This window comes from Sebastes umbrosus, chromosome 16 (genome assembly GCF_015220745.1).
Source record: "Sebastes umbrosus isolate fSebUmb1 chromosome 16, fSebUmb1.pri, whole genome shotgun sequence".
Classification (NCBI taxonomy): domain Eukaryota; kingdom Metazoa; phylum Chordata; class Actinopteri; order Perciformes; family Sebastidae; genus Sebastes; species Sebastes umbrosus.
This window is the reverse complement of record NC_051284.1, coordinates 31,954,289-31,982,032: the sequence shown is the minus strand read 5'-3', so window position 1 is coordinate 31,982,032 and position 27,744 is coordinate 31,954,289. Positions and strand designations below refer to the sequence as shown.

At 47.2% G+C, this 27,744-nt stretch overlaps 1 protein-coding gene across 1 annotated transcript in view; it reads left to right on the top strand.

The window, feature by feature from the left end:
* Window positions 1–27,612, top strand: part of mdga2a (MAM domain containing glycosylphosphatidylinositol anchor 2a) — a gene marked incomplete at its 5' end in the record, with an annotated part of 64,981 nt that extends 37,369 nt beyond the window's left edge. Inside the window, 6 exons of the mRNA XM_037746512.1 lie at window positions 2,992–3,012; window positions 3,107–3,262; window positions 23,443–23,625; window positions 23,716–23,846; window positions 24,490–24,589; window positions 25,607–27,612. Coding sequence (XP_037602440.1) covers window positions 2,992–3,012; window positions 3,107–3,262; window positions 23,443–23,625; window positions 23,716–23,846; window positions 24,490–24,589; window positions 25,607–25,695 — 680 coding nt within the window. The remainder of the gene's footprint in view (window positions 1–2,991; window positions 3,013–3,106; window positions 3,263–23,442; window positions 23,626–23,715; window positions 23,847–24,489; window positions 24,590–25,606) is intronic.
* Between the last annotated feature and the right edge of the window lie 132 nt (window positions 27,613–27,744).

Genomic DNA, 27,744 nt, shown 5'->3' with positions numbered 1-27,744 from the left:
ATAAACAGAAACATCATACTGACTTTATCCAGATATCATGTCAATATGGAGGAAGTGTAACTTATTAAAATAGGATCAAATATAAAAGAAGAAGAACTACAGATGTGTGTCGTGGTTCTCTCTGCAGAACGTTAACTAATAATTCATACGGAGTGATGGAGACCTGAATATGAGATTTAACATGATGCAGTGTTGTGTTTGTTTCCTTCTGCTGCTTCTCTGTATTTATATAAATATTAATAAATAATATTAAACAAAATGCTGGAAAAACAAGAGAAGAAAAGAAACGTTGACGTGAATCTGAAATAAATCAACTGCAGAGAAACTGTAGAGTAAAGAAACGACAGAAGAGAAGAGAAGTGAAAGATGACGGACTGACAAACAGGAAGAGGAGGAGAAGAAGAGACGACCTGAACACAAACTCATCTGCTCTGTGATGACAGACTGTCAGTGAACGCCTCGCCGCCCTCGCCGCCCTCGCCGCCTCCTCCTCATCGTCACATTAACTCCTCGCAGTAAAACACAGCTGGGGTTCAAACAGGAAGTTCAGACGTCTCGTCAGTTGACGCAGATCAACCTGTCGGCGCTCAGCGCGGTCACGTGACCCTCTACTGGTCACCGCCTGACGCCCGGCTCCCATCAGAACAGCTGTACGCCCGTTCATGGTCATTTATGTGTTCTGGCCCCTGCTGCAGTGTTTGAGCTGTGTGTGTGTGTGTGTGTGTGTGTGTGTGTGTGTGTGTGTGTGTGTATGTATGGTGTGTGTGTGTGTGTGTATGGTGTGTGTGTGTGTGTGTGTGTGTGTGTGTGTGTGTGTGTGTGTGTGTGTGTGTGTGTATGTATGGTGTGTGTGTGTGTGTGTATGGTGTGTGTGTGTGTGTGTGTGTGTGTGTGTGTGTGTGTGTGTGTATGGTGTGTGTGTGTGTGTGTGTGTGTGTGTGTGTGTGTGTGTGTGTATGGTGTGTGTGTGTATGGTGTGTGTGTGTGTGTGTGTGTGTGTGTGTGAGGCTTCCTGTCTTCACACTGTCCCAGATCTGTAACACTAACTCAAAACTAGCGCTGCTAACACGCTGTGACATCACACACCACACCTCCTCTACTCCGGAGTGAGGCCGAGCCTGCAGCATTAACACACACACACATGCACGCACACATACACACACACACACACACACACACACACACACAAACACACCATACACACACACGTTAAAGGAACATTTTCCATCATCAGTTTTTAACCTACAGAAAGAAATCAGTCAACTCTATGTTTCAGTTAAAGATACGCCGTCATCTCGGTGTGTGTGTGTGTGTGTGCGTGCGTGCGTGCGTGCGTGCGTGCGTGCGTGCGTGTGTGTGTTAATGCTGCAGGCTGTTGTCTTCACACACAGCTGTGAAAGGTCATGTAGTCAGTAAATTAACATATTCGGAGGCTGTGAACTTCACGTAATGAATCAAGAAGGTTAATGTCACCTTATACCGTCCAATAGTGACACGCTGCGTCCAAACGCGTACAAACGTAAAAAACAAGATAACGACGGCTGAACGTTTTTTTGGCCGTCACCATCTTGTTTTTTTGCAACCAGAAGTGACACTAGAGGGTGGAGCTAAGACACTAGAGGGCGGAGCTAAGACACTAGAGGGCGGGGCTAAGACACTAGAGGGCGGGGCTAAGACACTAGAGGGCGGGGCTATGACGATAGAGGGCGGGGCTATGATGATAGAGGGCGGAGCTAAGTACAACTGAACGCTGAATTAAACATTTTAAGGCGACCAAAATGTTCTAATTAACTGTGATGAAGTGTAAACACACTGAAAGGGTTAAAGTTGTAAGATGAAAACACGGACGACTAACTGACCGGACAACGGCGTGGTAGCGACCTGTCAATCAGCAGGTAGCCCCGCCCTAAAGCATCCCCTGCTTTATGGTGTATGAGACTCTAAATGAACATCATGCTGTGTTGAAGAAGACTTGAAACATAAAGGGATGTTTCCCATGTTTCCTGAGGTAATAGATGAAGAGAGCAGTAGACTCATTCTCTCAGAGGAGTCGCCCCCTGCTGGCTGCTAGACAGGATGCAGGTTTAAGCTCAGCTCTCAGGTCCAGAGGTCGACGTCTGACTGAAGACAATAAACAGGAAGTTTCCTTTCAGTGTCAAACAGGAAGCAGAGAATCGAAACCAAACCAGCAGCAGTTGTGACACAGTCAGCTGTTTCTTAATCTGATTTTCAGAGCGAAAGGTAATCACACCACATGTTCCACACACACACACACACACACACACACTGCAGCTGTTGGAAGCTGTGACTTTGTGAACAGCTGCTGCGTCATTTGGCAACAAGCTTGTGCTTCGTTATCAACCAGCACTAATTGATGAGCTCTGGGTGCTGAGTGTGTGTGTGAGTGTGTGTGTGTGTGTGTGTGTGTGTGTGTGTGTGTGTGTGTGTGTGTGTGTGAGTGTGTGTACTTCCATCATTGTGAGGACACTGGTTGCGGGCCAGTTCTCTTATTTAATCATCCCTCGCTCTTCAATCCTGGACCAGGAACTCCACCTGGGCTTCGTTTCCCAAAAAGCACCTCCAAAGCGTTTAGAATAAGGCCGTCAGAGTTAACGTGATAATAACGTATTAATGACACTGGTGATCTTTAGGTTGTAGCGGCTCAGTTTTAAAGCTGGAGTGAAGATACCGGTAAAACCAAGATGGAGACGGATAAAAACCAACCGCTAGATATCACCAAATCCTCCACACTGGACCTTTAAGTATGTTACGTAAGTTGAAAGAAGTCCACTCTGACCTCCTCCTGCTAACGGCCACTAGAGGTCGCCACCTAACGCTAAATGAGCTCCGTTGTCGGTCTGCTCCTGATGCTGAATAAAGAAACTCACTACAGGAATGCACCGGCGTTTCTGTTTCTCTGGTGTAGCGTGATGTGACGCCGGCTGCATGAACGTTGATCTAACGTTGTTCTTGTCTTCTGTCTCTTCACAGCTCCTGTTAACCCACATCTCAGTAAGTACCCTGAACCTCTCATGTGATCAGCTGTGATTCATGTCTTTAAAAAGTCTTCTGTTAAATGTGATATCAGCGTTATTTGTGTGTTCAGGGGAGTTCCAGTGTGGCTTCGAGGACGAGGCGCTGTGTTTGTTCTCTCAGGACAAAACGGACACGTTCGACTGGACGCGTCACAGCGCCGCCACGCGAGACACCAAATACACCCCGAACACGGGACCGAGCTCCGACCACGCCGGCTCCAAGCAGGGTACGTTTCCAACCTCCGTCCTGCTTCTAAGGCCAAATTCATTTGTGCGTTTACTGCAGCAATAACTTCACGTCCCCAAACGTACCACAGGTTAACAATTAGGTCTTTCAATCCATTCAAAATGTAACATTTCATTCAGTATTACATGTTAAAACTTGTTGGTTTTAAGTTTCACTTTCACTTTTACACCATAGTAGGTGTAGTAGGCCCCTACTGACCCACACCGATGAGGCTGATAGTGACTGATAACGCCTATTTAATGATCTGATAACAGTTGAGTCAGGTGGTTAAACCTACAGTGAGAAGCTGTTTCACTGATATAAATATATATATATATAATATATATATATATATATTAGTGTTTTTAAAGCCAGCGTCTCCAGTAGGAACCGGTGGGCTCGGAGCTGAAGGGTTTTCCTGTTTCAGTCAGACCGGCGGTCTCACTTCCTGATGCCAGGTGTCGACAGCCAATCACATTCGATTATTTAGCCTCTTCCTGCCCGGCGGCGTCGTGCGGCCTCGGAGACGATGGGTTGTGACTCACATTCTGCTGTGTGGCTGTTTTACACAGCGGGGACGCCGGGCGCCACAGTCATGGTGTTTACATTAATCTGAACAGCCAGGCTGATTTATATTTAATAATTCTGAACAACATTTTCCACCAGAACAGAAACTAGAACAACAACATGCTGACGTACCGGACGTCGAAGAGGCCGCAGCAACACGGTCAACACGGACGGGTCTGGATGACCCATCAGATCCGTTGTTGTCAATGTTGGCGCGCTCAAACACAAGAGCAACGCCGTCGCAACGCGTTCCTTGAAGCGCGTCATGTGACGAGAAACAACCAATCACAGCCGGCAGATATCTTTGGTAACACTTCATTTTACAGCTCCGCAACTTTCATGGTAATCAGGTGATAATTAGCCAAAAACCTGTTTGAAATTTCTTTGGAATTACTGCCAAATTACCTCAATATTTACCTCAATATATACCTCAATATATACCTCAATATTTACCTCAATATATACCTCAATATTTACCTCAATATATACCTCAATATTTACCTCAATATATACCTCAATATATACCTCAATATTTACCTCAATATATACCTCAATATTTACCTCAATATATACCTCAATATATACCTCAATATTTACCTCAATATATACCTCAACATTTACCTCAATATATACCTCAATATATACCTCAACATTTACCTCAATATATACCTCAACATTTACCTCAATATATACCTTAATATTTACCTCAATATATACCTCAACATTTACCTCAATATATACCTCAATATTTACCTCAATATTTACCTCAATATATACCTCAACATATACCTCAATATTGACCTCAATATATACCTCAATATATACCCCAACATTTACCTCAATATATACCTCAATATATACCTCAACATTTACCTCAATATATACCTCAATATATACCTCAACATTTACCTCAATATATACCTCAATATATACCTCAACATTTACCTCAATATATACCTCAATATATACCTCAACATTTACCTCAATATATACCTCAACATTTACCTCAATATATACCTCAACATATACCTCAATATTGACCTCAATATATACCTCAATATATACCTCAACATTTACCTCAATATATACCTCAATATATACCTCAACATATACCTCAATATTGACCTCAATATATACCTCAACATTTACCTCAATATATACCTCAACATTTACCTCAACATATACCTCAATATTGACCTCAATATATACCTCAATATATACCTCAACATTTACCTCAATATATACCTGAATATATACCTCAACATTTACCTCAACATATACCTCAATATTGACCTCAATATATACCTCAATATATACCTCAACATTTACCTCAATATATACCTCAATATATACCTCAACATTTACCTCAACATATACCTCAATATATACCTCAACATTTACCTCAATATATACCTCAATATATACCTCAACATTTACCTCAATATATACCTCAATATATACCTCAATATATACCTCAACATTTACCTCAATATATACCTCCATATTTTATTCAATATATACCTCAATATATACCTCAATATTGACCTCAATATATACCTCAATATATACCTCAACATTTACCTCAATATATACCTCAATATATACCTCAACATTTACCTCAATATATACCTCAATATATGCCTCAACATTTACCTCAATATATACCTCAATATATACCTCAACATTTACCTCAATATATACCTCAATATATACCTCAATATATACCTAAATATTTACCTCAATATTGACCTCAATATATACCTCAATATATACCTCAATATATACCTCAACATTTACCTCAACATATACCTCAACATATACCTCAATATATACCTCAATATTTACCTCAATATATACCTCAATATACAGACGTAGGCAAAGTTGTTGGTAACGTTCCATTAAAGAGAGAAAAACCCACAATGGTCACTGAAATAACTTGAAACTGACAAAAGTAATAATAAATAAAAATTCACTGAAAATGAACTAATGAAAATCAGATATTGTTTTTGAATTATGGTTCAGCAGAATCATTTAAAAAAACAAACTAATAAAACTGGCCTAGACAAAAATGATGGTAACATTAACTTAATATTTTGTTGCACAACCTTTTGAGGCAATCACTGCAATCAAGTGATTTCTGTAACTCTCAATGAGACTTCTGCACCTGTCGACAGGTATGTTGGCTCGTGAGCAAACTGCTCCAGCTGTCTCAGGTTTGAAGGGTGCCTTCTCCAGACTGCATGTTTCAGCTCCTTCCACAGATGTTCAATAGGATTTAGATCAGGGCTCATAGAAGGCCACTTCAGAATAGTCCAATGTTTTGTTCTTAGCCATTCTTGGGTGTTTTTAGCTGTGTTTTGGGTCATTATCCTGTTTGAGGACCCATGACCTGCAACTGAGACCAAGCTTTCTGACACTGGGCAGCACATTTCGCTCCAGAATGCCTTGATAGTCTTGAGTTCTATTTCGTTCTTCCTGACTGCCAGAGGCAGTGTTTAACACTGGATGTTATCCATCTCGCGCACGCGCAGGTCGAGTATTTAATATCAACAAAGTCACATGTGACCTGGGATGACGTAGTTTATATAAGCCCACGTCATCATCAGAGATGTCCCTTGAATCTTCTCGCGGCAGGTAATCCGCAAATGCAGGTTGATTAAAGAGATAAGCCGTTGACTTTTCGCTGGAAGCCCTGCAACCGCATGGTTGGAGCTACGGTTTCGTCCTCCAAGGGCTGCGATTAGTTAATCACGGCTACACTCTAACACTTTAGACGCTGTAACACCGGTGTTTTCGCCGGTTCAATTCAGCGAGGCTAACGACAGGTGAGCTAGGATAACAAGGTGAGTATATCCTCCCGTCGTTAGAGTTTAAGTTACGTTTGTTGATAGGAGTCTGTTTTCGGTCTCCTTTATTGTTTATTGCCGCCGAGCTAAGTGTTTGCGCTACAGTATCGGCGAGCCTCCGTCGGACAACGAGCCCCGTTGGGCTGTTGTCGGCTAATTCATTTCCTTTTACAGTGTGTATTGCTCAGCAGCGAGTGATTTCGCTCGTTAAAGCAGACATCTCCTTTGTTGATAGATAGAGCGACCGCTCCCCAGTAAGTGATTTCGCTTGTGGGTTAACTTATTTTGTGGCTGCTGTTAAAGGGGAAGTTATTATCTCCCCTGTCTTTTGTATAATAACAGTCCTAGTTCAAAGCTAGTGTCTAGTTACTGAGACAGTTTGCTGTAAGCAAATTGATGTAATTTCTTTCTCTCTGTTACTAGAGAGTGCTTTCACTCCAGTGTAACCAATGATTTGCATAACTAAGTAAACACATTATATAAGTAAGATAAATACATTATTTAATTAAATATAAGAGTATAAAATTAATACTAAGAATTATTATAAATATCAGCAGCACCATGTTAGGTGAGCATGTTTGCCGTGCCTGCATCGCTCCACTGCTAGCTACTGATGGCCATGATGAATGCCCCACATGCCTCGGTGTTGTACACCTGAGGGAGGGGCTGTCCGACAGTCAGTGCATGAATTGTAGTTTTATGCCACGGGAGCTGAAGATAGCTCGATTAGCTGAGCTAGAAGAGCAGCTCGAGTTCCAGTTGCCCCTATCGGGTGTACCTACAAATGCACGGAGTGGGCGGAGACGCGCCCCACCTAAGGGGGCCCCACCTACAAAAAAGGCACGGAAAGTGGACTGTTTGGCAACTAAGGTCGACACGCTAACATCAGAGTTTGCTGAGATTAAAGCGCTGCTCCTTAACCTTCAGCCAGGCAGGGTGAACGCAACCCAGAATGACAGCCCGCAGGCTATGACACCTACCCCACCGGGATGGGATGAGGATGCCCTGTCTACGAGGGCTTCCTGTAGCCAGTTCTGTGAGGACCGGCCTGGACAGGGAGGGCTAGTAGCCTCCTCCCACGCTTCTGACACCTGTTCCCAGCAGTCAGGAAGTGGGTCCAGGGCAGGCTCAGAGTCTGCTCCAGCGACAGTTAAGCCAGTGGTCCGTATGGCTCTGGCACGCTTAGGCTTGGATGAGGCCCCGACTGCGGGCACCTCATCCAGTGCATTTTTTAGGTGGGCCCCGCCCCTGGCGGGTTTCTCTGTTCCACCCTCCCAGCCATACATTGAGGAGCTCCACAAATGCTGGCCAGACCCGAAATCGCTTTCCCACCACACCACTGACGGCAGGGCCTTAGCTTCAATGCAGAACGCTGACACTTACGGACTGGGTAAGATGCCAGCAGTGGAGCCATCTATTGCCGCCCTTATTGTGTCTCCCAATGAGGTCTTGAGGCCTGATGCTCGCTGTCCCAGGCCCCAGTGTCGCATCACAGACGACTTTCTAGTCAAGGCTTATGAAACAGCGGCACGCATGGGCCGTCTTGGAAACTCTCTTTCCCACCTGATACTATCCTTGTCCCAGTCCCTGCAAGCTGCTGGCGTGGATGCTTCCGTCCAGAGCCTCAGTGATGCATCCCTGCAGGCGTTCGGTCTTATCACAAGGGAGCTTGGCAGACTAATGTCGACCCTTACGCTGACTCGCCGGCAGGTATGGCTGGCCCAATCTCCGCTTTCGGAGCCGGGCCGGAGAGCCCTCCGCACTCTCCCCGTGGTTCCGGGGGAGCTGTTTGGCCCAGCAGCACAGCAGGCCTTGGAGCGGGGAATCCAGGCGAACCAGACTCGGCAGCAGTTTGCTAGCTTCCGGGAACCTACGCCTTTATTGCGACAGCGGCCCCCACAGGGTGGTGGTACCAGTCGCCCTCGGCTTCCAGCTCGTCCTGATACGTACCCGAGGACCTCGCAGGCTCCGGCACGGCTGGTGCCTCAAGCGAGAAGGGGTCGGGGGTCAGGGTATCGCCCCCCCAGGTACCCAAAGGGCCAGAGGGGAAGATCCTGATGCCCCGGGGCCGGCAGTCGGACGCTTCTCCCAGCGGCAACTCAGCTGCTGGGAAAGCAGCACTTCAGACCCTTGGGTGGTGGCTACGCTTTCCCAAGGGTACAATCTCCAATTCCGACGCCGGCCCCCCAGTTTTCAGTGGGATCAGACTGACCACGGTCAGAGATCCCACAAAGTCCCAGGCACTCAGACAAGAAATATCCACCCTCCTGGGGAAGGGTGCCATCGAAGAGCTGGGGCAAGAGACACAGCAAGGTGGGTTTTACTCAGTTTATTTTCTGATTCCAAAGAGAGAGGGTGGGTTTCGCCCTATACTGGACTTACGAGGGCTGAACACCTTTCTGAAGGTGTTGCCCTTCCACATGCTGAGTACAGCAGATGTGCTCCAAAACGTGACACGGCACAGTTGGTTCACATCCATCGATTTGAAGGACGCATACTTTCACGTCCCAATAGCACTACCTCACAGGCAGTACCTGCGCTTCGCATTCGAAGGCAAGGCCTTCCAATTCAAGGTGCTCCCATTTGGTCTTTCCCTTGCCCCACGGGTCTTCACAAGGTGCATGAGGGCGGCACTCGCCCCGATGCAGGCCAGGGGTATGCTTATCCTCCCATACCTGGACGATTGGCTAATTTGTGCTCTGACCAGGGAACAGGCAGAGCGGGACACTGCGTCCCTTCTGCATCACGTGACGAGGTTGGGCCTTACCGTCAACCATGCCAAGAGTTGTCTCATACCCAGCCAAAGGGTAGTGTTCATTGGTTTAACTCTGGACTCCCACCATATGCTGGCCTTCCCAACACCAAGACGAGTAAACGCCATACTCCAGCTCCTCCTCCGGTTCCGGAAGAACAGGAGGTTGAGGTACAGCCTGTTTCTCAGGCTGTTAGGTATGTTGACGTCAGTAACATCAGTAGTGCCACTGGGCCTCCTGTACTTACGGCCATTCCAAATTTGGATCAATTGTCTCCAATTAGATCCAAAGTCCCACAGATCCAAGAGAGTCAGGGTGTCCAGCCGATGCCTCATTGCATTGCGGCCATAGAGAGCCGGGGCATATCTGGCCAGGGGCATCTCATTGGGTTCGATTCCCTCACGTCGCGAGGTGGTGGTGACCGATGCTTCGCCCTCCGGCTGGGGGGCAGTATGGCAGCACAGAGCGATAAGGGGGCTCTGGACAGCACAGGAAGCGGCGGAGCACATAAATGTGCTCGAGCTCCGTGCTATATATTTGGCACTTCGCAAATTCCTACCACATTTGAGAGGCAGGCATGTTGTTGTATGGTCCGACAACAAGTCAGCTGTCTACCATGTAAACCGGCAAGGGGGCACCAGATCAACCCGGTTGCTACAGGTGGCAAGGAGACTTCTGGTATGGGCTTTCCCTTGTTTTTCCAGCCTCAGGGCCATGTATCTGCCAGGGCCACAGAATGTGGTGGCAGACTTTCTCTCCCGCCAGAAACCCCCCGCGGGCGAGTGGAGGCTCCACCCAGAGGTGGTAGAGGAGATATGGCGCAAATATGGCGCAGCAGAGGTGGACCTGTTTGCCTCAGAAGCCTCAACGCACTGCCCTCTTTGGTTCTCCCTGACAGAGACAGCAAGCCCGTTGGGACAGGATGCCCTGGCACACCCATGGCCAGATTGCCTCCTCTATGCCTTCCCACCATTCCCACTGATAGCAGTAACGCTACACAGAATACAGCACGGCAACAACAGACTCCTGTTGGTCGCCCCAAACTGGCCGGGGAGACCCTGGTTTCCGGAGATGCACAGGCTTCTGGACGGAGTTCCATGGTGCCTGTCCAAGAGGCAAGATTTGCTTTCACAGCTGGGGGGCCGCATCTGGCATCCGAACCCGGATCGCCTACAGCTTTGGGTATGGCCCCTGAGGAGCCGGACCCACTCCTAAGGGTATGTGACCAGGCGGTAATTCAAACCATTTCTGACTCAAGAGCACCCTCCACCAGGGCACTGTATGCCAACAGGTGGAAAATATTCTCAGAGTGGTGTAAAGTTCATGAGGAGATACCTCAGAGTGCCTCTGTGCCAATAATACTGAGATTTTTGCAGTCTTTGCTGGAGAAGAAACTCTCTCCTTCTACCTTGAAGGTCTATGTAGCTGCTATTTCAGCCGGGCATGTCAGAGTGGATAACCAGACCGTGGGGTCTCACACTCTGGTGACCCGATTTCTTAAAGGAGCCCAGCGGCAGAACCCCCCGCAGGCTGTCAAGGTTCCCTTGTGGGAACTGCCTCTGGTGCTAGAAGCCCTTTGTCTCCCCCCCTTCGAGCCTCTGGATCAGTCGGGGCTGGAGTGGTCTTCAGTAAAGGTTGCTTTCCTTTTGGCGATGGCATCAGCAAAACGTGTGAGTGAACTTCACGCCTTGTCAGTGAGTGAAACGTGTATTCGCTGGAACTCGGATGGCACAGGGGTAGCACTTTGGCCTAACCCATCATTTTTCCCGAAGAGGTTGGCTCCGGCCCACTCTAATCAGGTCATTGAGCTGGCAGCTTATGACCCTTCATGCCTACAGGGTGAAGATGCTAAGTCAGCAGAACTGCTCTGCCCAGTGAGGGCCTTAAGGCATTATATACAGGTGACTGCGAGCTTTCGCCGCTCTGATAGTCTGTTTGTCTGCTTGTCTGCTATGGGGGCCATAGGAAAGGGCACACCCTGTCCAAGCAGAGGCTTTCCAGGTGGATTGTTCAGGCCATTGAGGAAGCATACAGGTCAAAAGGACTGCCTTTACCTCTTAATATCAGAGGCCACTCCACCAGGAGTGTCTCCACTTCCTGGGCAGCACTACGGGGGATCCCCCTAAGTGATATCTGCGCTGCGGCCAGCTGGGCTACTCCATGCACCTTTGCCCGTTTTTACAGGGTCAATGTTGCTGCTCCCCATGCAGTAGCATCGGTGGTCTTTCAGGAATCCACAGGCCGTTCCCGGTGAGGTGGGTTTTCCTCGTGACTACGTTGGTAGTCGTCATCCAGTGTTAAACACTGCCTCTGGCAGTCAGGAAGAACGAAATAGAACGAGAGTTACGTATGTAACTACGGTTCTATGAGTTCTGGATGACTGCCAGAGTTGGCTGTCACTCGGAATCTTGGCGAGAAGATTCTGGAGGGACATCTCTGATGATGACGTGGGCTTATATAAACTACGTCATCCCAGATCACATGTGACTTTGTTGATATTAAATACTCGACCTGCGCGTGCGCGAGATGGATAACATCCAGTGTTAAACACTGCCTCTGGCAGTCATCCAGAACTCATAGAACCGTAGTTACATACGTAACTCTCAATTTCATTGCACCCTGCACAGATTCAAGACACCCTGTGCCAGATGCAACAAAGCAGCCCCATAACATAACCGAGCCTCCTCCATGTTTCACATTAGGTACAGTGTTCTTTTCTTTGGATGCTTCATCTCTTCGTCTGTGAACATAGAGCTGATGTGACTTGCCAAAAAGCTCCAGTATTGTCTCATCTGTCCAAAGGACATTCTCCCAGAAGCTTTGTGGCTTGTCAATATGCATTTTGGAAAATTCCAGTCTCGCTTTTTTATGATTTGGTGTCCTCCTCGGTCGTCTTCCATTAAGTCCACTTTGGCACAAACAGTGACGGATGGTGCGATCTGACACTGATGTACCTTGACCTTGGAGTTCACCTCTAATCTCTTTGGAAGTTGTTCTGGGCTCTTTGGTTACCATTCGTATTATCCGTCTCTTCAATATGTCATCAATTTTCCTCTTGCGGCCACGTCCAGGGAGGTTGGCTACAGTCCCATGGACCTTAAACTTCTGAATAATATGTGCAGCTGTAGTCACAGGAACATCAAGCTGCTTGGAGATGGTCTTATAGCCTTTACCTTTAACATGAAGGTCTATAATGTTCTTTCTGATCTCCTGAGACAACTCTCTCCTTAGCTTTCTGTGGTCCATGTTCAGTGTGGTACACACCATGAAACCAAACAGCACAGTGACTACTTTTCACCCTTTAAATAGGCAGACTGACTGATTACAAGTTTGAAGACACCTGTGATGCTATTTACAGGACACACCTTAGTTTAATATGTCCCTATGGTCAAATTATTTTACATCTTTTCTAGGGCTACCATCATTTTTGTCTAGGCCAGTTTCATTAGTTTGTTTTTTAAAATGATTCTGTTGAACCACAATTCAAAAGCAACAGCTGATTTTCATTAGTTCATTTTCAGTAAATTTTTATTTATTATTACTTTTGTCAGTTTCAAGTTATTTCAGTGACCATTGTGGGATTTTCTCTCTTTAACGGAACGTTACCAACAACTTTGCCTACGTCTGTATACCTCAACATTTACCTCAATATATACCTCAATATATACCTCCATATTTTATTCAATATATACCTCAATATATACCTCAATATTTACCTCAATATTGACCTCAATATATACCTCAATATACAGACGTAGGCAAAATCGTTGGTACCCTTCCGTTAAAGAAAGAAAAAACAACAATGGTCACTGAAATAACTTGAAACTGACAAAAGTAATAATAAATAAAAATTCACTGAAAATGAACTAATGAAAATCAGATATTGTTTTTGAATTATGGTTCAGCAGAATCATTTAAAAAAACAAACTAATGAAACTGGCCTAGACAAAAATGATGGTACCCTTAACTTAATATTTTGTTGCACAACCTTTTGAGGCAATCACTGCAATCAAGTGATTTCTGTAACTCTCAATGAGACTTCTGCACCTGTCGACAGGTATGTTGGCCCACTCCTCGTGAGCAAACTGCTCCAGCTGTCTCAGGTTTGAAGGGTGCCTTCTCCAGACTGCATGTTTCAGCTCCTTCCACAGATGTTCAATAGGATTTAGATCAGGGCTCATAGAAGGCCACTTCAGAATAGTCCAATGTTTTGTTCTAGCCATTCTTGGGTGTTTTTAGATGTGTTTTGGGTCATTATCCTGTTTGAGGACCCATGACCTGCAACTGAGACCAAGCTTTCTGACACTGGGCAGCACATTTCGCTCCAGAATGCCTTGATAGTCTTGAGATTTCATTGCACCCTGCATAGATTCAAGACACCCTGTGCCAGATGCAACAAAGCAGCCCCATAACATAACCGAGCCTCCTCCATGTTTCACATTAGGTACAGTGTTCTTTTCTTTGGATGCTTCATCTCTTCGTCTGTGAACATAGAGCTGATGTGACTTGCCAAAAAGCTCCAGTTTTGTCTCATCTGTCCAAAGGACATTCTCCCAGAAGCTTTGTGGCTTGTCAATATGCATTTTGGAAAATTCCAGTCTCGCTTTTTTATGATTTGGTGTCATCCTCGGTTGTCTTCCATTAAGTCCACTTTGGCTCAAACAGTGACGGATGGTGCGATCTGACACTGATGTACCTTGACCTTGGAGTTCACCTCTAATCTCTTTGGAAGTTGTTCTGGGCTCTTTGGTTACCATTCGTATTATCCGTCTCTTCAATATGTCATCAATTTTCCTCTTGCGGCCACGTCCAGGGAGGTAGGCTATAGTCCCATGGACCTTAAACTTCTGAATAATATGTGCAGCTGTAGTCACAGGAACATCAAGCTGCTTGGAGATGGTCTTATAGCCTTTACCTTTAACATGAAGGTCTATAATGTTCTTTCTGATCTCCTGAGACAACTCTCTCCTTAGCTTTCTGTGGTCCATGTTCAGTGTGGTACACACCATGATACCAAACAGCACAGTGGCTACTTTTCACCCTTTAAATAGGCAGACTGACTGATTACAAGTTTGAAGACACCTGTGATGCTATTTACAGGACACACCTTAGTTTAATATGTCCCTATGGTCAAACTATTTTACATCTTTTCTAGGGGTACCATCATTTTTGTCCAGGCCAGTTTCATTAGTTTGTTTTTTAAAATGATTCTGCTGAACCACAATTCAAAAACAATGTCTGATTTTCATTAGTTAATTTTCAGTAAATTTTTATTTATTATTACTTTTGTCAGTTTCAAGTTATTTCAGTGACTATTGTGGGTTTTTCTTTCTTTAACGGAAGAGTACCAACAATTGTGCCTACGTCTGTATACCTCAATATATACCTCAATATTTACCTCAATATATACCTCCATATTTTATTCAATATATACCTCAATATATACCTCAATATACGCATGACACTCCGCACCATGACACTCCGCACCATGACACGCCATGACACACCATGACACTCCGCACCATGACACGCCGAACCATGACACTCCGCACCATGACACTCCGCACCATGACACACCATGACACTCCGCACACTGACACGCCGCACCATGACACACCATGACACTCCGCACCATGACACGCCGAACCATGACACTCCGCACCATGACACGCTGCACCATGACACGCCGCACCATGACACACCATGACACTCCGCACACTGACACGCCGCACCATGACACGCCGCACCATGACACGCCATGACACGCCGCACCAAGACACACCATGACACTCCGCACCATGATACACCATGACACTCCGCACACTGACACGCCGCACCATGACACTCCGCACCATGACACGCCATGACATGCCGCACCATGACACACCATGACACTCCGCACCATGACACGCCGAAACATGACACTCCGCACCATGACACGCTGCACCATGACACGCCGCACCATGACACACCATGACACTCCGCACACTGACACGCTGCACCATGACACACCATAACACTCCGCACACTGACACGCCGCACCATGACACGCCGAACCATGACACGCCATGACACGCCGCACCATGACACACCATGACACACCATGACACACCATGACACTCCGCACCATGACACGCTGCACCATGACACGCCGCACCATGACACACCATGACACTCCGCACACTGACACGCCGCACCATGACACGCCGAACCATGACACGCCATGACACTCCGCACACTGACACGCCGCACCATGACACGCCGAACCATGACACGCCATGACACGCCGCACCATAACACACCATGACACTCCGCACCATGACACGCTGCACCATGACACTCCGCACCATGACACACCATGACACTCCGCACCCTGACACGCCGCACCATGACACGCCATGACATGCCGCACCATGACACACCATGACACGCCGCACCATGACACGCCGAAACATGCCACTCCGCACCATGACACGCTGCACCATGACACGCCGTACCATGACACACCATGACACTCTGCACACTGACACGCTGCACCATGACACACCATGACACTCCGCACACTGACACGCCGCACCATGACACGCCGAACCATGACACGCCATGACACGCCGCACCATGACACACCATGACACACCATGACACTCCGCACCATGACACGCCGCACCATGACACGCCGCACCATGACACACCATGACACTCCGCACACTGACACGCCGCACCATGACACACCGCACCATGACACTCCGCACCATGACACGCCGAACCATGACACTCCGCACCATGACACGCCGCACCATGACACACCATGACACTCCGCACCATGACACGCCGAACCATGACACTCCGCACCATGACACGCTGCACCATGACACGCCGCACCATGACACGCCGCACCATGACACGCCGCACCATGACACTCCGCACACTGACACGCCGCACCATGACACGCCGCACCATGACACACCATGACACTCCGCACACTGACACGCCGCACCATGACACGCCGAACCATGACACGCCATGACACGCCGCACCATGACACACCATGACACACCATGACACTCCGCACCATGACACTCCGCACCATGACACACCATGACACTCCGCACACTGACACGCCGCACCATGACACACCATGACACTCCGCACCATGACACGCCGAACCATGACACTCCGCACCATGACACGCTGCACCATGACACGACGCACCATGACACACCATGACACTCCGCACACTGACACGCCGCACCATGACACGCCGCACCATGACACGCCATGACACGCCACACCATGACACACCATGACACTCCGCACCATGATACACCATGACACTCCGCACACTGACACGCCGCACCATGACACTCCGCACCATGACACGCCATGACATGCCGCACCATGACACACCATGACACTCCGCACCATGACACGCCGAAACATGACACTCCGCACCATGACACGCTGCACCATGACACGCCGCACCATGACACACCATGACACTCCGCACACTGACACGCAGCACCATGACACACCATAACACTCCGCACACTGACACGCCGCACCATGACACGCCGAACCATGACACGCCATGACACGCCGCACCATGACACACCATGACACACCATGACACTCCGCACCATGACACTCCGCACCATGACACGCCGCACCATGACACACCATGACACTCCGCACACTGACACGCCGCACCATGACACGCCGAACCATGACACGCCATGACACTCCGCACACTGACACGCCGCACCATGACACGCCATGACACGCCGCACCATAACACACCATGACACTCCGCACCATGACACGCTGCACCATGACACTCCGCACCATGACACACCATGACACTCCGCACACTGACACGCCGCACCATGACACGCCATGACATGCCGCACCATGACACACCATGACACGCCGCACCATGACACGCCGAAACATGCCACTCCGCACCATGACACGCTGCACCATGACACGCCGTACCATGACACACCATGACACTCTGCACACTGACACGCTGCACCATGACACACCATGACACTCCGCACACTGACACGCCGCACCATGACACGCCGAACCATGACACGCCATGACACGCCGCACCATGACACACCATGACACACCATGACACTCCGCACCATGACACGCTGCACCATGACACTCCGCACCATGACACACCATGACACTCCGCACACTGACACGCCGCACCATGACACACCGCACCATGACACTCCGCACCATGACACGCCGAACCATGACACTCCGCACCATGACACGCCGCACCATGACACACCATGACACTCCGCACCATGACACGCTGAACCATGACACTCCGCACCATGACACGCTGCACCATGACACGCCGCACCATGACACGCCGCACCATGACACGCCGCACCATGACACTCGCACACTGACACGCCGCACCATGACACGCCGCACCATGACACACCATGACACTCCGCACCCTGACACGCCGCACCATGACACGCCGAACCATGACACGCCATGACACGCCGCACCATGACACACCATGACACACCATGACACTCCGCACCATGACACGCTGCACCATGACACGCCGCACCATGACACACCATGACACTCCGCACACTGACACGCCGCACCATGACACACCGCACCATGACACCTCCGCACCATGACACGCCGAACCATGACACTCCGCACCATGACACGCCGCACCATGACACACCATGACACTCCGCACCATGACACGCTGAACCATGACACTCCGCACCATGACACGCTGCACCATGACACGCCGCACCATGACACGCCGCACCATGACACGCCGCACCATGACACGCCGCGCACTGACACGCCGCACCAGGACACGACGAACCATGACACACCATGACACTCCGCACACTGACACGCCGCACCATGACACGCTGAACCATGACACGCAATGACACGCCGCACCATGACACACCATGAGACACCATGACACACCATGACACTCCGCACCATGACACTCCGAACCATGACACTCCGCACCATGACCCACCATGACACTCCGCACCATGACACTCCGCACCATGACACTCCACACCATGACACTCCGCATCATGACACACCATGACACGCTGCACCATGACACTCCGCACCATGACACACCATGACACTCCGCACCATGACACACCATGACACTCCACACCATGACACGTGTCATAGATTCCAGACTATAAACTTGATGAACTTCCTCTCTGTTTAGATCCCAAACTGTAGAAACCATCTCTGTGTTCCTCGTCCTCCGACGGTTTCTTCTTCTTTTATCACTGTTGAACATCGGTTATAAAACATGGCGTCTCCAGAATGAAGCCCTCGCTCTGTGTTTCTGTCATTAAGAAGCCGAGGTTTAGTCTGAACGTTTCCGACAGCTGGAATAATCCCAGCTGTCAGACTGAAGCTGGTTGAAACATCTGGACGTGACAGCTGGCTGTTCCGTCCCGACTCTTTAGAAGCAAAGACGTAAATGAACAAACTAAACTGTCTTTCCTGAGAACTATTTTTTGCTGCGGGACAGATGCTAAAGTTATTTCGATCTAACTGGAGACGTATTGGACAGTTTGACAGGTCGACTTATTATTACGCCTCCTTACAGATCCAGAGTCAGCGTTGACAGTACAAAGATGATTCAGTCGGACGTTCTCCTCGCCGTAATCAGGCTGACAGTCGGTTTGTATTTGTGACACGCTGCTTCTTTCTGATAACGTCCCTCCGTCTGTAGCGGAAGGAGACCCGCCAGACTCCACTGGAACATGTGGCGATTTAACGGAGTGTGTTCAAGTGATGAAATGTCTCCTCTGACAGCCACGGGGACGTCTTTCTTTCTCGTCTCTGACATCTTTAGTTCAGTCTCCGTCTTTATGTATTTAGTAGAGCTGTCAAAGTCAACGCCATAATAATAACGCGTTAACGCAAATTACTTTTAATGACGTTCATTTCTTCAACGTATTAACGCAACTTGTGATTTTTAGGTTGTAGCGGTCTCAGTTTCACGTTTGACATCGGTACCAGCCATGGACATGATACCGGCCATGTCCATGGTACCGGCCATGTCCATGGTACCGGCCATGGACATCGGGACTGCTCACCATCCTCATCCTCCTCGACCTCACTGCTGCCTTTGACACCATCTCCCACCCACTACTCATCACACGTCTGACTGATATTGGTATCACCGGTGTTGCACTCACATGGTTCTCCTCATACCTCACCGACAGACTACAATTTGTAAAACTGGGTAATCACAGGTCAAGGTGTTCCGCTGTTTCACTGGGTGTCCCCCAGGGGTCAGTATTGGGTCCACTCCTGTTTATCATTTACCTCCTTCCCCTTGGCACTATCCTCCGTCATCATAATGTCCGATTCCACTGTTATGCCGACGACACACAGGTCTACATCTCAACTACACCCACTGCTGCCCTGCCACCCACCTCCCTCACCACCTGCCTACAACACATCAGGAGCTGGATGAGCAGGAACTTTTTAAAACTCAACAGCAATAAAACCGAGGCCCTGCTCATCGGCTCCAAGAACAACATCTCCAAAACTCAACACACCACTGCTCAAAACATCACCATTGATGGTTTCCCAGTACCGTTCTCCACCCATGTCAAGAGTCTTGGGGTCACCCTGGACAGCACACTCTCTTTTTCATCCCACATAAAAAACATCACCCGGACTGCCTTCTTCCACCTCCGCAACATCTCTAGACTCCGCCCATCCCTGTCCCACTCCAGCACTGAAATCCTGGTTCACGCTTTTGTTACATCCCGGATCGACTATTGCAACGCTGTCCTCTCTGGCATTTCCATCAAACTACTCAACAGACTCCAAATCATTCAGAACTCTGCCGCCCGGATCATCACCCGCACCAAGTCCTCTAACCACATCACCCCCATCCTCATCCAGCTGCACTGGCTCCCTGTTAAATCCCGGATCGACTACAAAAACCTTCTGCTCACCTACAAAGCCCTCCATAAACCTCGCCCCCACCTACCTCACAGACCTCCTCCAGGAGTACGCCCCCTCCCGTTCCCTCCGCTCATCATCAGCCGGACTTCTGACCACCCCCACCTCTCGCCTCAGCACCATGGGAGCCTCAGCACCATGGGAGCCTCAGCACCATGGGAGCCAGGGCATTCAGCTGCTCTGCTCCCAGGTTATGGAACTCACTCCCCCCACACATCCGGCAGTCCGACAATATCACATCCTTCAAATCCCTCCTGAAAACCCACCTGTTTAAACTGGCCTACTCTCTCTAGAACTCATCATCACCCATCCTATGTGTTTGTACAAATATGTCTCTGTCATGTCCTGTTGTTTTTATTTGTTTTATCTGCCTATGTTTTAACAGATTTTTGTTAAGGTGTCCTTGGGTGTCCAGAAAGGCGCCACTAAATAAAATGTATTATTAGGGCCTGAGCACCGACAAAGTCGGGTCCGAGGGACCTATTGTTCTTCAAATGATTATTATTATTATTATTATTATTATTATTATTATTCTATTATGTCTTTGAGGCAAAAAATGAGGTGCTTGGGATACTAAACGCATTTTGAAATTTTGCACACGTGTCAGACGTGCGTGAAATAAATATCTGATATGGGTTTCGTGCTCGGGTGTGGCAAATTGGCCTCGCTAGCGCCCCCTATTGAGTAGCCCCGACGACATGTTTCACCTAAATTTACGAAATTTGGTAGGTATATGTACCATGATGAGACGTAAATAAAACCCTCTTGGAGGTATACCGTAAACCCAACCGGAAGTCGGCCATATTGGATTTTATGGCGTTTTTTTTACCATATCCAGGCGCTGTACTTTAACGAACTCCTCCTAGAGATTTAACCCGATCAACTTCAAATTTGGTCAGTAGTATCTTAAGACCTTTGGGATGAAAAGGTACTCAAAGATCAAAAACTTATCGAACTATGTTGCCGTGGCGTGGCGGCGAAAAAGCGCCTTTCGCCAAGAAACAGGAAGTTGTTGTAACTTTGTCGTACATTAACCTATATGCTCCAAATGTCTCATGCCTGATAAAGGTCCATGTCTGACAACATCCATATGCAAATTTTGACTCACAGTCATAGCGCACCTAGTGGTAACAGGAAATATCATGTTTTACACATTGATGTACTCTGCCTCAGAAATTAATCACATCTACCTGAAACTTGGTCAGTAGTATCTTAAGACCCTTGGGATGAAAAGTTATCAAAAGATCCAAAAGTTATCGAACCATGTTGCGTGTGGCGTGGCGGCGAAAAAGCTTCTTCGCCAAAAAACAGGAAGTTGTTGTAACTTTGTCGTACATTAACCTATATGCTCAAACTTTCTCATGCTTGATAAAGGTCCATGTCTGACGACATTCACATGCAAATTTTGGCTCGCAGTCATAGCGCCACCTAGTGGTAACTGGAAATATCATGTTGTACACGTTGATGTACTCTGCCTCAGAAATTAATCACATCTACCTCAAACTTGGTCAGTAGTATCTTAAGACCTTTGTGATGAAAAGTTATCAAAAGATCAGAAAGTTATTGAACCATGTTGCCGTGGCGTGGCGGCGAAAAAGCTTCTTCGCCAAAAAACAGGAGGCTGTTGTTACTTGACTTTACATAGTCCAATCTGCCTCCAAACTTCACAAGCTGGATAATGGACCAGGCCTGAAGACATATATGTGGTATTATGCGTGATAGTCATAGCGCCCCCTACAGGAAACAGGAAGTTGTTGTAAATTGGCTATACATTGTCCAATCTTCCCCAAATTTGACATGTTTTATAAGAGTCTTGCCCTGAAGACATGTACGTGCCCCGACGTGCGCGTTCCCCCGACGTGCGCGCGTGGGCGAGGGCCCGATCATCGCTGCTTGCAGCTTTAATTATTATTATTATTATTACCGGCCATGGACATGGTACTCGGCCATGGACATGGTACCGGCCATGTCCATGGTACAGCCATGGACATCGGTACCAGCCATGTCAGACTAGCTGGTCATGAAGGAGGTTAAATAACGCTCCAAACGTACGCTAAATGTTGGAGAGGACAAACCGTCATGTCCATGTCCAAAGGGGTCCCTTGACCTCTGACCTCCAGATCAGTGAATGTAAATGGGTTCTATGGGTACCCACGAGTCTCCCCTTTACAGACATGCCCACTTTATGATCATCACATGCAGTTTGGGGCAAGTCATAGTCCAAGTCAGCACACTGACACACTGACAGCTGTTGTTGCCTGTTTGGGCTGCAGTTTGCCATGTTATGATTGGAGCATATTGTTTTAATGCTAAATGCAGTACCTGTGAGGGTTTCTGGACAATATCTGTCATTGATCTGTGTTGTTCATTGATTTACAATAATAAATATATACATATATTTGCATAAAGCAGCATATTTATCCACTCCCATGTTGATAAGAGGATTAAATACTTTTATTTATTTAAAATGTATTTTATGAATGTCCCTTTAAGGTTCATTTAGAACAGATCACCATCGCCCTGCACAGATGAACTCAGGAGGCCTCAGCAACAGTCCTGCAGAGAGCAGCAGCAGCAACCAGATCCACCTCCGGCTCATCCGGCACTAAAACAATCCTCACAAATTAAAGTGAACACGAGAGTAGAAAACACTCAGCACGCAGGCTTCCTGTCTGACAGAGGATTTAAAACGCTTCACCCCGAGGCTTACCCTAATGCTGCTGCAGAGGAAGAGGAGGAACAGGAAGAAGAAGAAGAAGAAGAAGAAGAAGAAGAAGAAGAAGCTGTTGCTAAGAGCAGCTGGAGGCCTGTGATTGGCTTACATCATGGAATCAAAGAAAGAAAATGTCATTATTGAATTAAAACAAATGAAATCAAAGTGCTATAAGATGAGATGATGTTCCATAGCAGGTTTCTGGACCAGTTCTCCAAGGTGTTGTAATAATGTATTAGTGTATTAACCCCTGAGCTGACCTTTGACCCCAGTCTGTGCTGTGATGGTCTCTCAGGTTTCTACATGTACATCGAGACATCGAGGCCGAGGCAGGAGGGAGACAAGGCCGGCTGCTGTCCCCCAACCTTCAACATGAACTCCAAGACCTCCTCCTCCTCCTCCTCCTCGTCCTCCTCCGTCACCAACAACCCCACCTACTGCTTCTCCTTCTACTACCACATGTACGGGAAACACATCGGTGAGTCTGCGGCAGCGTCTCCAGTACACAATATAATACACAGTATTCATTAGAACACACACAACTGACCCGGTTGGCTTGTCTCTGCAGGAGCTCTGAACGTCTTTCTGCGTCAGAAAGGTACGACGGTGACCGACACCTCGGTCTGGAGTCTGACCGGTAACCAAGGAGACCGCTGGCGGCAAGCCAAGGTCAACATCCACCCGACCGCAGCCTTCCAGGTACAAACCACACCCGCTTTATTCCAGCCAGGTTTGTTGGTCGTCTCCATCTCGGTTTGTTGGCCGTCTCCATCTCGGTTTGTTGGTCGTCTCCATCTCGGTTTGTTGGTCGTCTCCATCTCGGTTTGTTGGCCGTCTCCATCTCGGTTTGTTGGTCGTCTCCATCTCGGTTTGTTGGCCGTCTCCATCTCGGTTTGTTGGTCGTCTCCATCTCGGTTTGTTGGTCGTCTCCATCTCGGTTTGTTGGCCGTCTCCATCTCGGTTTGTTGGTCGTCTCCATCTCGGTTTGTTGGTCGTCTCCATCTCGCTTTCGGAAAGGTAGACCACGATGCATCCATTAGCGTTTTGTTTTTTAAATAAGTTTGGTTTGGTGTTTCATCTTCATCTTCATCTTCATCTTCATCAGTGTTCTCCGGTGAACTCAGTTGACCTTTTGGTTTGCAGACGGCGTTAAATCCAACTTGTATTGACCCTTTTTGTGTCAACGTCACGGTGTTAGCTGGAGGCTAACGCTAGCAGTGGGCTAACCGCCGATTAGCAGAAGGCTGAACTCTTATTGTGAAATGCATCATGCCACAGGAAGCACATAATGTGTTTGTCGCTGAGGTCAGAGCTGACAACATCCTGTCTTCCTCTCCGCTAGATGGTGATGGAGGGAGTCCGAGGCGCCGGTATCGAGGGAGATATCGCCATCGATGATGTCACCATCGAGGAGGGCGAATGTAAAGACCCTCCCCCCAACAGTGAGTACCATTCATATGCTATATATGATATATACATATATATACATATATATAGGTTGAGATGTGTTCTCACATTATCCAGAATGTTTCCAACAAAGCAGAGAAGTGTGTAGTTGTCACGGTATTGGAGCGTTAACACCAGATCCATCTCAGGCTGTAATCATCTCATGACCCTCGTAGGGCCGTGAACCTCAGGTTGGGAACCACAGCTTCAGTTTGCATCCAAACTTTTAACTGAACTTCCAGAAAATCATCAAAAGAAAATGTGAATTTTCACCGTAACTGCTTTATGTTATTATTCATCTTTATGTTATTATTTATCTTTATGTTATTATTCATCTTTATGTTATTATTCATCTTTATGTTATTATTTATCTTTATGTTATTATTCATCTTTATGTTATTATTTATCTTTATGTTATTATTTATCTTTATGTTATTATTCATCTTTATGTTATTATTCATCTTTATGTGTCACTCTTTTATTTTATTTCACCCATAAAAAATAAATAAATCAATTAACGCTCTTATTGTTTTAAACCCTCTCTCTCTCTCTCTCTCTCTCTCTCTCTGTCTCTCTCTCTCTCTCTCTCTCTCTCTCTCTCTCTCTCTCTCTCTCTGTCTCTCTCTCTGTTTCTCTCTCTCTCTGTCTCTCTCTCTCTGTCCCCCTCTCTCTCTCTCTCTCTGTCTCCCTCTCTGTCCCTCTCTCTGTTTCTCTCTCTCTCTGTCCCCCTCTCTCTCTCTCTCTCTGTCTCTCTCTCTGTCCCTCTCTCTGTTTCTCTCTCTCTCTGTCTCTCTCTCTCTCTCTCTCTCTCTCTCTCTCTCTCTCTCTCTCTCTGTCTCTCTCTCTGTCTCTCTCTCTCTGTCCCCCTCTCTCTCTCTCTCTCTCTCTCTGTCTCTCTCTCTGTCCCTCTCTCTGTCTCTCTCTCTCTGTCTCTCTCTCTCTGTCCCCCTCTCTCTCTCTCTCTCTCTCTCTCTCTCTGTCTCTCTCTCTCTCTCTCCCTCTCTCTGTAACAGATCTGAGGTCGCTCGGCCCGCCGTCATCCCCCCATATATGGCAGCTGTGCGTCACTCTGAGTCTTGCTCTGATTGGCCGGCAGAGGTGACCCCCCCTCTCTACGGGATGCCACAACCTTTGACTCTTCTGCCCCCCCCCCACCTCCTCCCCCCCGCCACCTCATCACCTCCTCACCCCATCACCCATCCCATCATCCTCCACCATTAACCCCCCCCAACTACCAAAGATGAGGTAAGAGCTACAGAGAGACATCCCGCCAACATGGCAGACATGAAAGGTCAAGAGGTCACACGGAGAGGTGACCTCATCATGCTAGCTGTTTCCAGTCTTTATGCTAAGCTAACACATCCAGACACTGAACATCTGTATCCATCTGTATAAGGTTATATTAAATGTAATAACATAATGGACAGTATGGAAGCTCATTTCTGCCAAGAAAAGAAAGAAATGGATAAAAAGTTTGGATGATAACTGTAAATAGTTCCTCTCACATCATTCTGACTCTTTCATGATTTTATTTCTCATTATTTTGACTGACAAGGAAAGTCATCATTTTAATTTACTATCACATAACTTGAAAAAAAGATTTCTTTTGCATGAAAAGTCATAATTCTGACTTCATATCTCATAACTTTGGCTTAATTTCTCATTATTTTGAATTAGGAAGTCCTGTTTTTATTTGCTTCCTCAATTTGTTTATGTAATAACTCATAACTGTGACTTTAAATGTCCTCATTTTAAATTTCCCTCACATCAGATTGACTTATTTTATCAGAATTGAGACTTAAAATTCATAATTTTGACCTTGAGTTTGTTATTTTGGCCGTTACCATCTTGTTTTTTTGCAACCAGAGGAGTCGCCCCCTGCTGACTACTAGAAAGAATGCAGGTTTAAGGCTCTTCAGCGTTGGCTTCACTTTTCAGACTCCGGAGGTTACGTCCACTTCTTTTATACAGTCTATGGTTGTAGTTTGTGAAAGGTAGACACGCTGCCAATCATCCATCAGCGATTATGGATGTTCCATCTACATCTTCATCTTCATCTTCATCTTCATCAGTGTTCTCCGGTGAACTTAGTTGACCTTTGGTTTCAGCTCAGCGCCACAAAGCACAGGGAATCAGGCTCTTCAGTCAGAAAACAGAGGGAATAATAGCTTGAATGTCACCCCCCCCCCATCATCCCATCATCCCATCATCCCCTCTCATGACCCCCCCCCCCCTCCACAGATCAACAGTACTGTACCCGCGAGGAGCTGGACAGATAAACGGCAGTCTCTCTTATTTTGGGGGGAGGTAACTTTTTGCAGCGGGAGGATCGACGGTGTTTTTAAAAAAGACTTTTAGGACGTTGTTTTGACGTCCGTCCGTCCTGTCCGTCCGTCTGAGGAGGAGAGTTCACCCTCTGCCATGACATCAAGTGCCTTCAGACTCACAGAGGAAAAGATCGCCGGGCCGAGGACCGCTGTCGTCACGGAAACGGAAAGAAAGCGCCGGACATCGTTACGTCTTATTGGCCGAGGAGAAAATAACCACTGAATATTTCCTGGTGTGATTATGCAGAGAATTAGTTTCTTACAGATCTTCTTTTTTATTATTTTAAAGATGAAAATGTTTGTGATGACAAAGAGGATTCTGGGAAAACGGAAGCCATGTTGGATGGCGAAGAGGAGTCAGTGGAGTACTCTGGACACTTATTTAACAATTTAAAGAACAATCATAATCTGAGGATCTGTGACTGGATATTTCAGAATAAAAGACTTCCTGTTCGGACGATTTTCAGCCCCTAAGCCAATGGGATTCAAGCATTTGGCATCTCTCAGAACTATTTTAGTATTTCAAAATAAGAGTTTTCAGAAGGAGGCGGGGACTTGATTCTACCTGAGATCATCAGTTACCTTAAAACTACAAAAACAGCCGGAGCTTTTGGAAAAAGAGGAAAAAAATGTATTGTAAAATCAAATCTTATATTGTTCCTATGATATTATAAAGACGTTTAATCTCCTTATCTTTTGTTTTGTTGGTTTTAACGACGGTGTTCAGGTCTCTATGTTGGTTTTTCATTTGTTCAAACTCCAAAAGAAAATCTGAAAGATTGAAAATACAGCAGAAATGATATTATTATTATTATTATTATTAT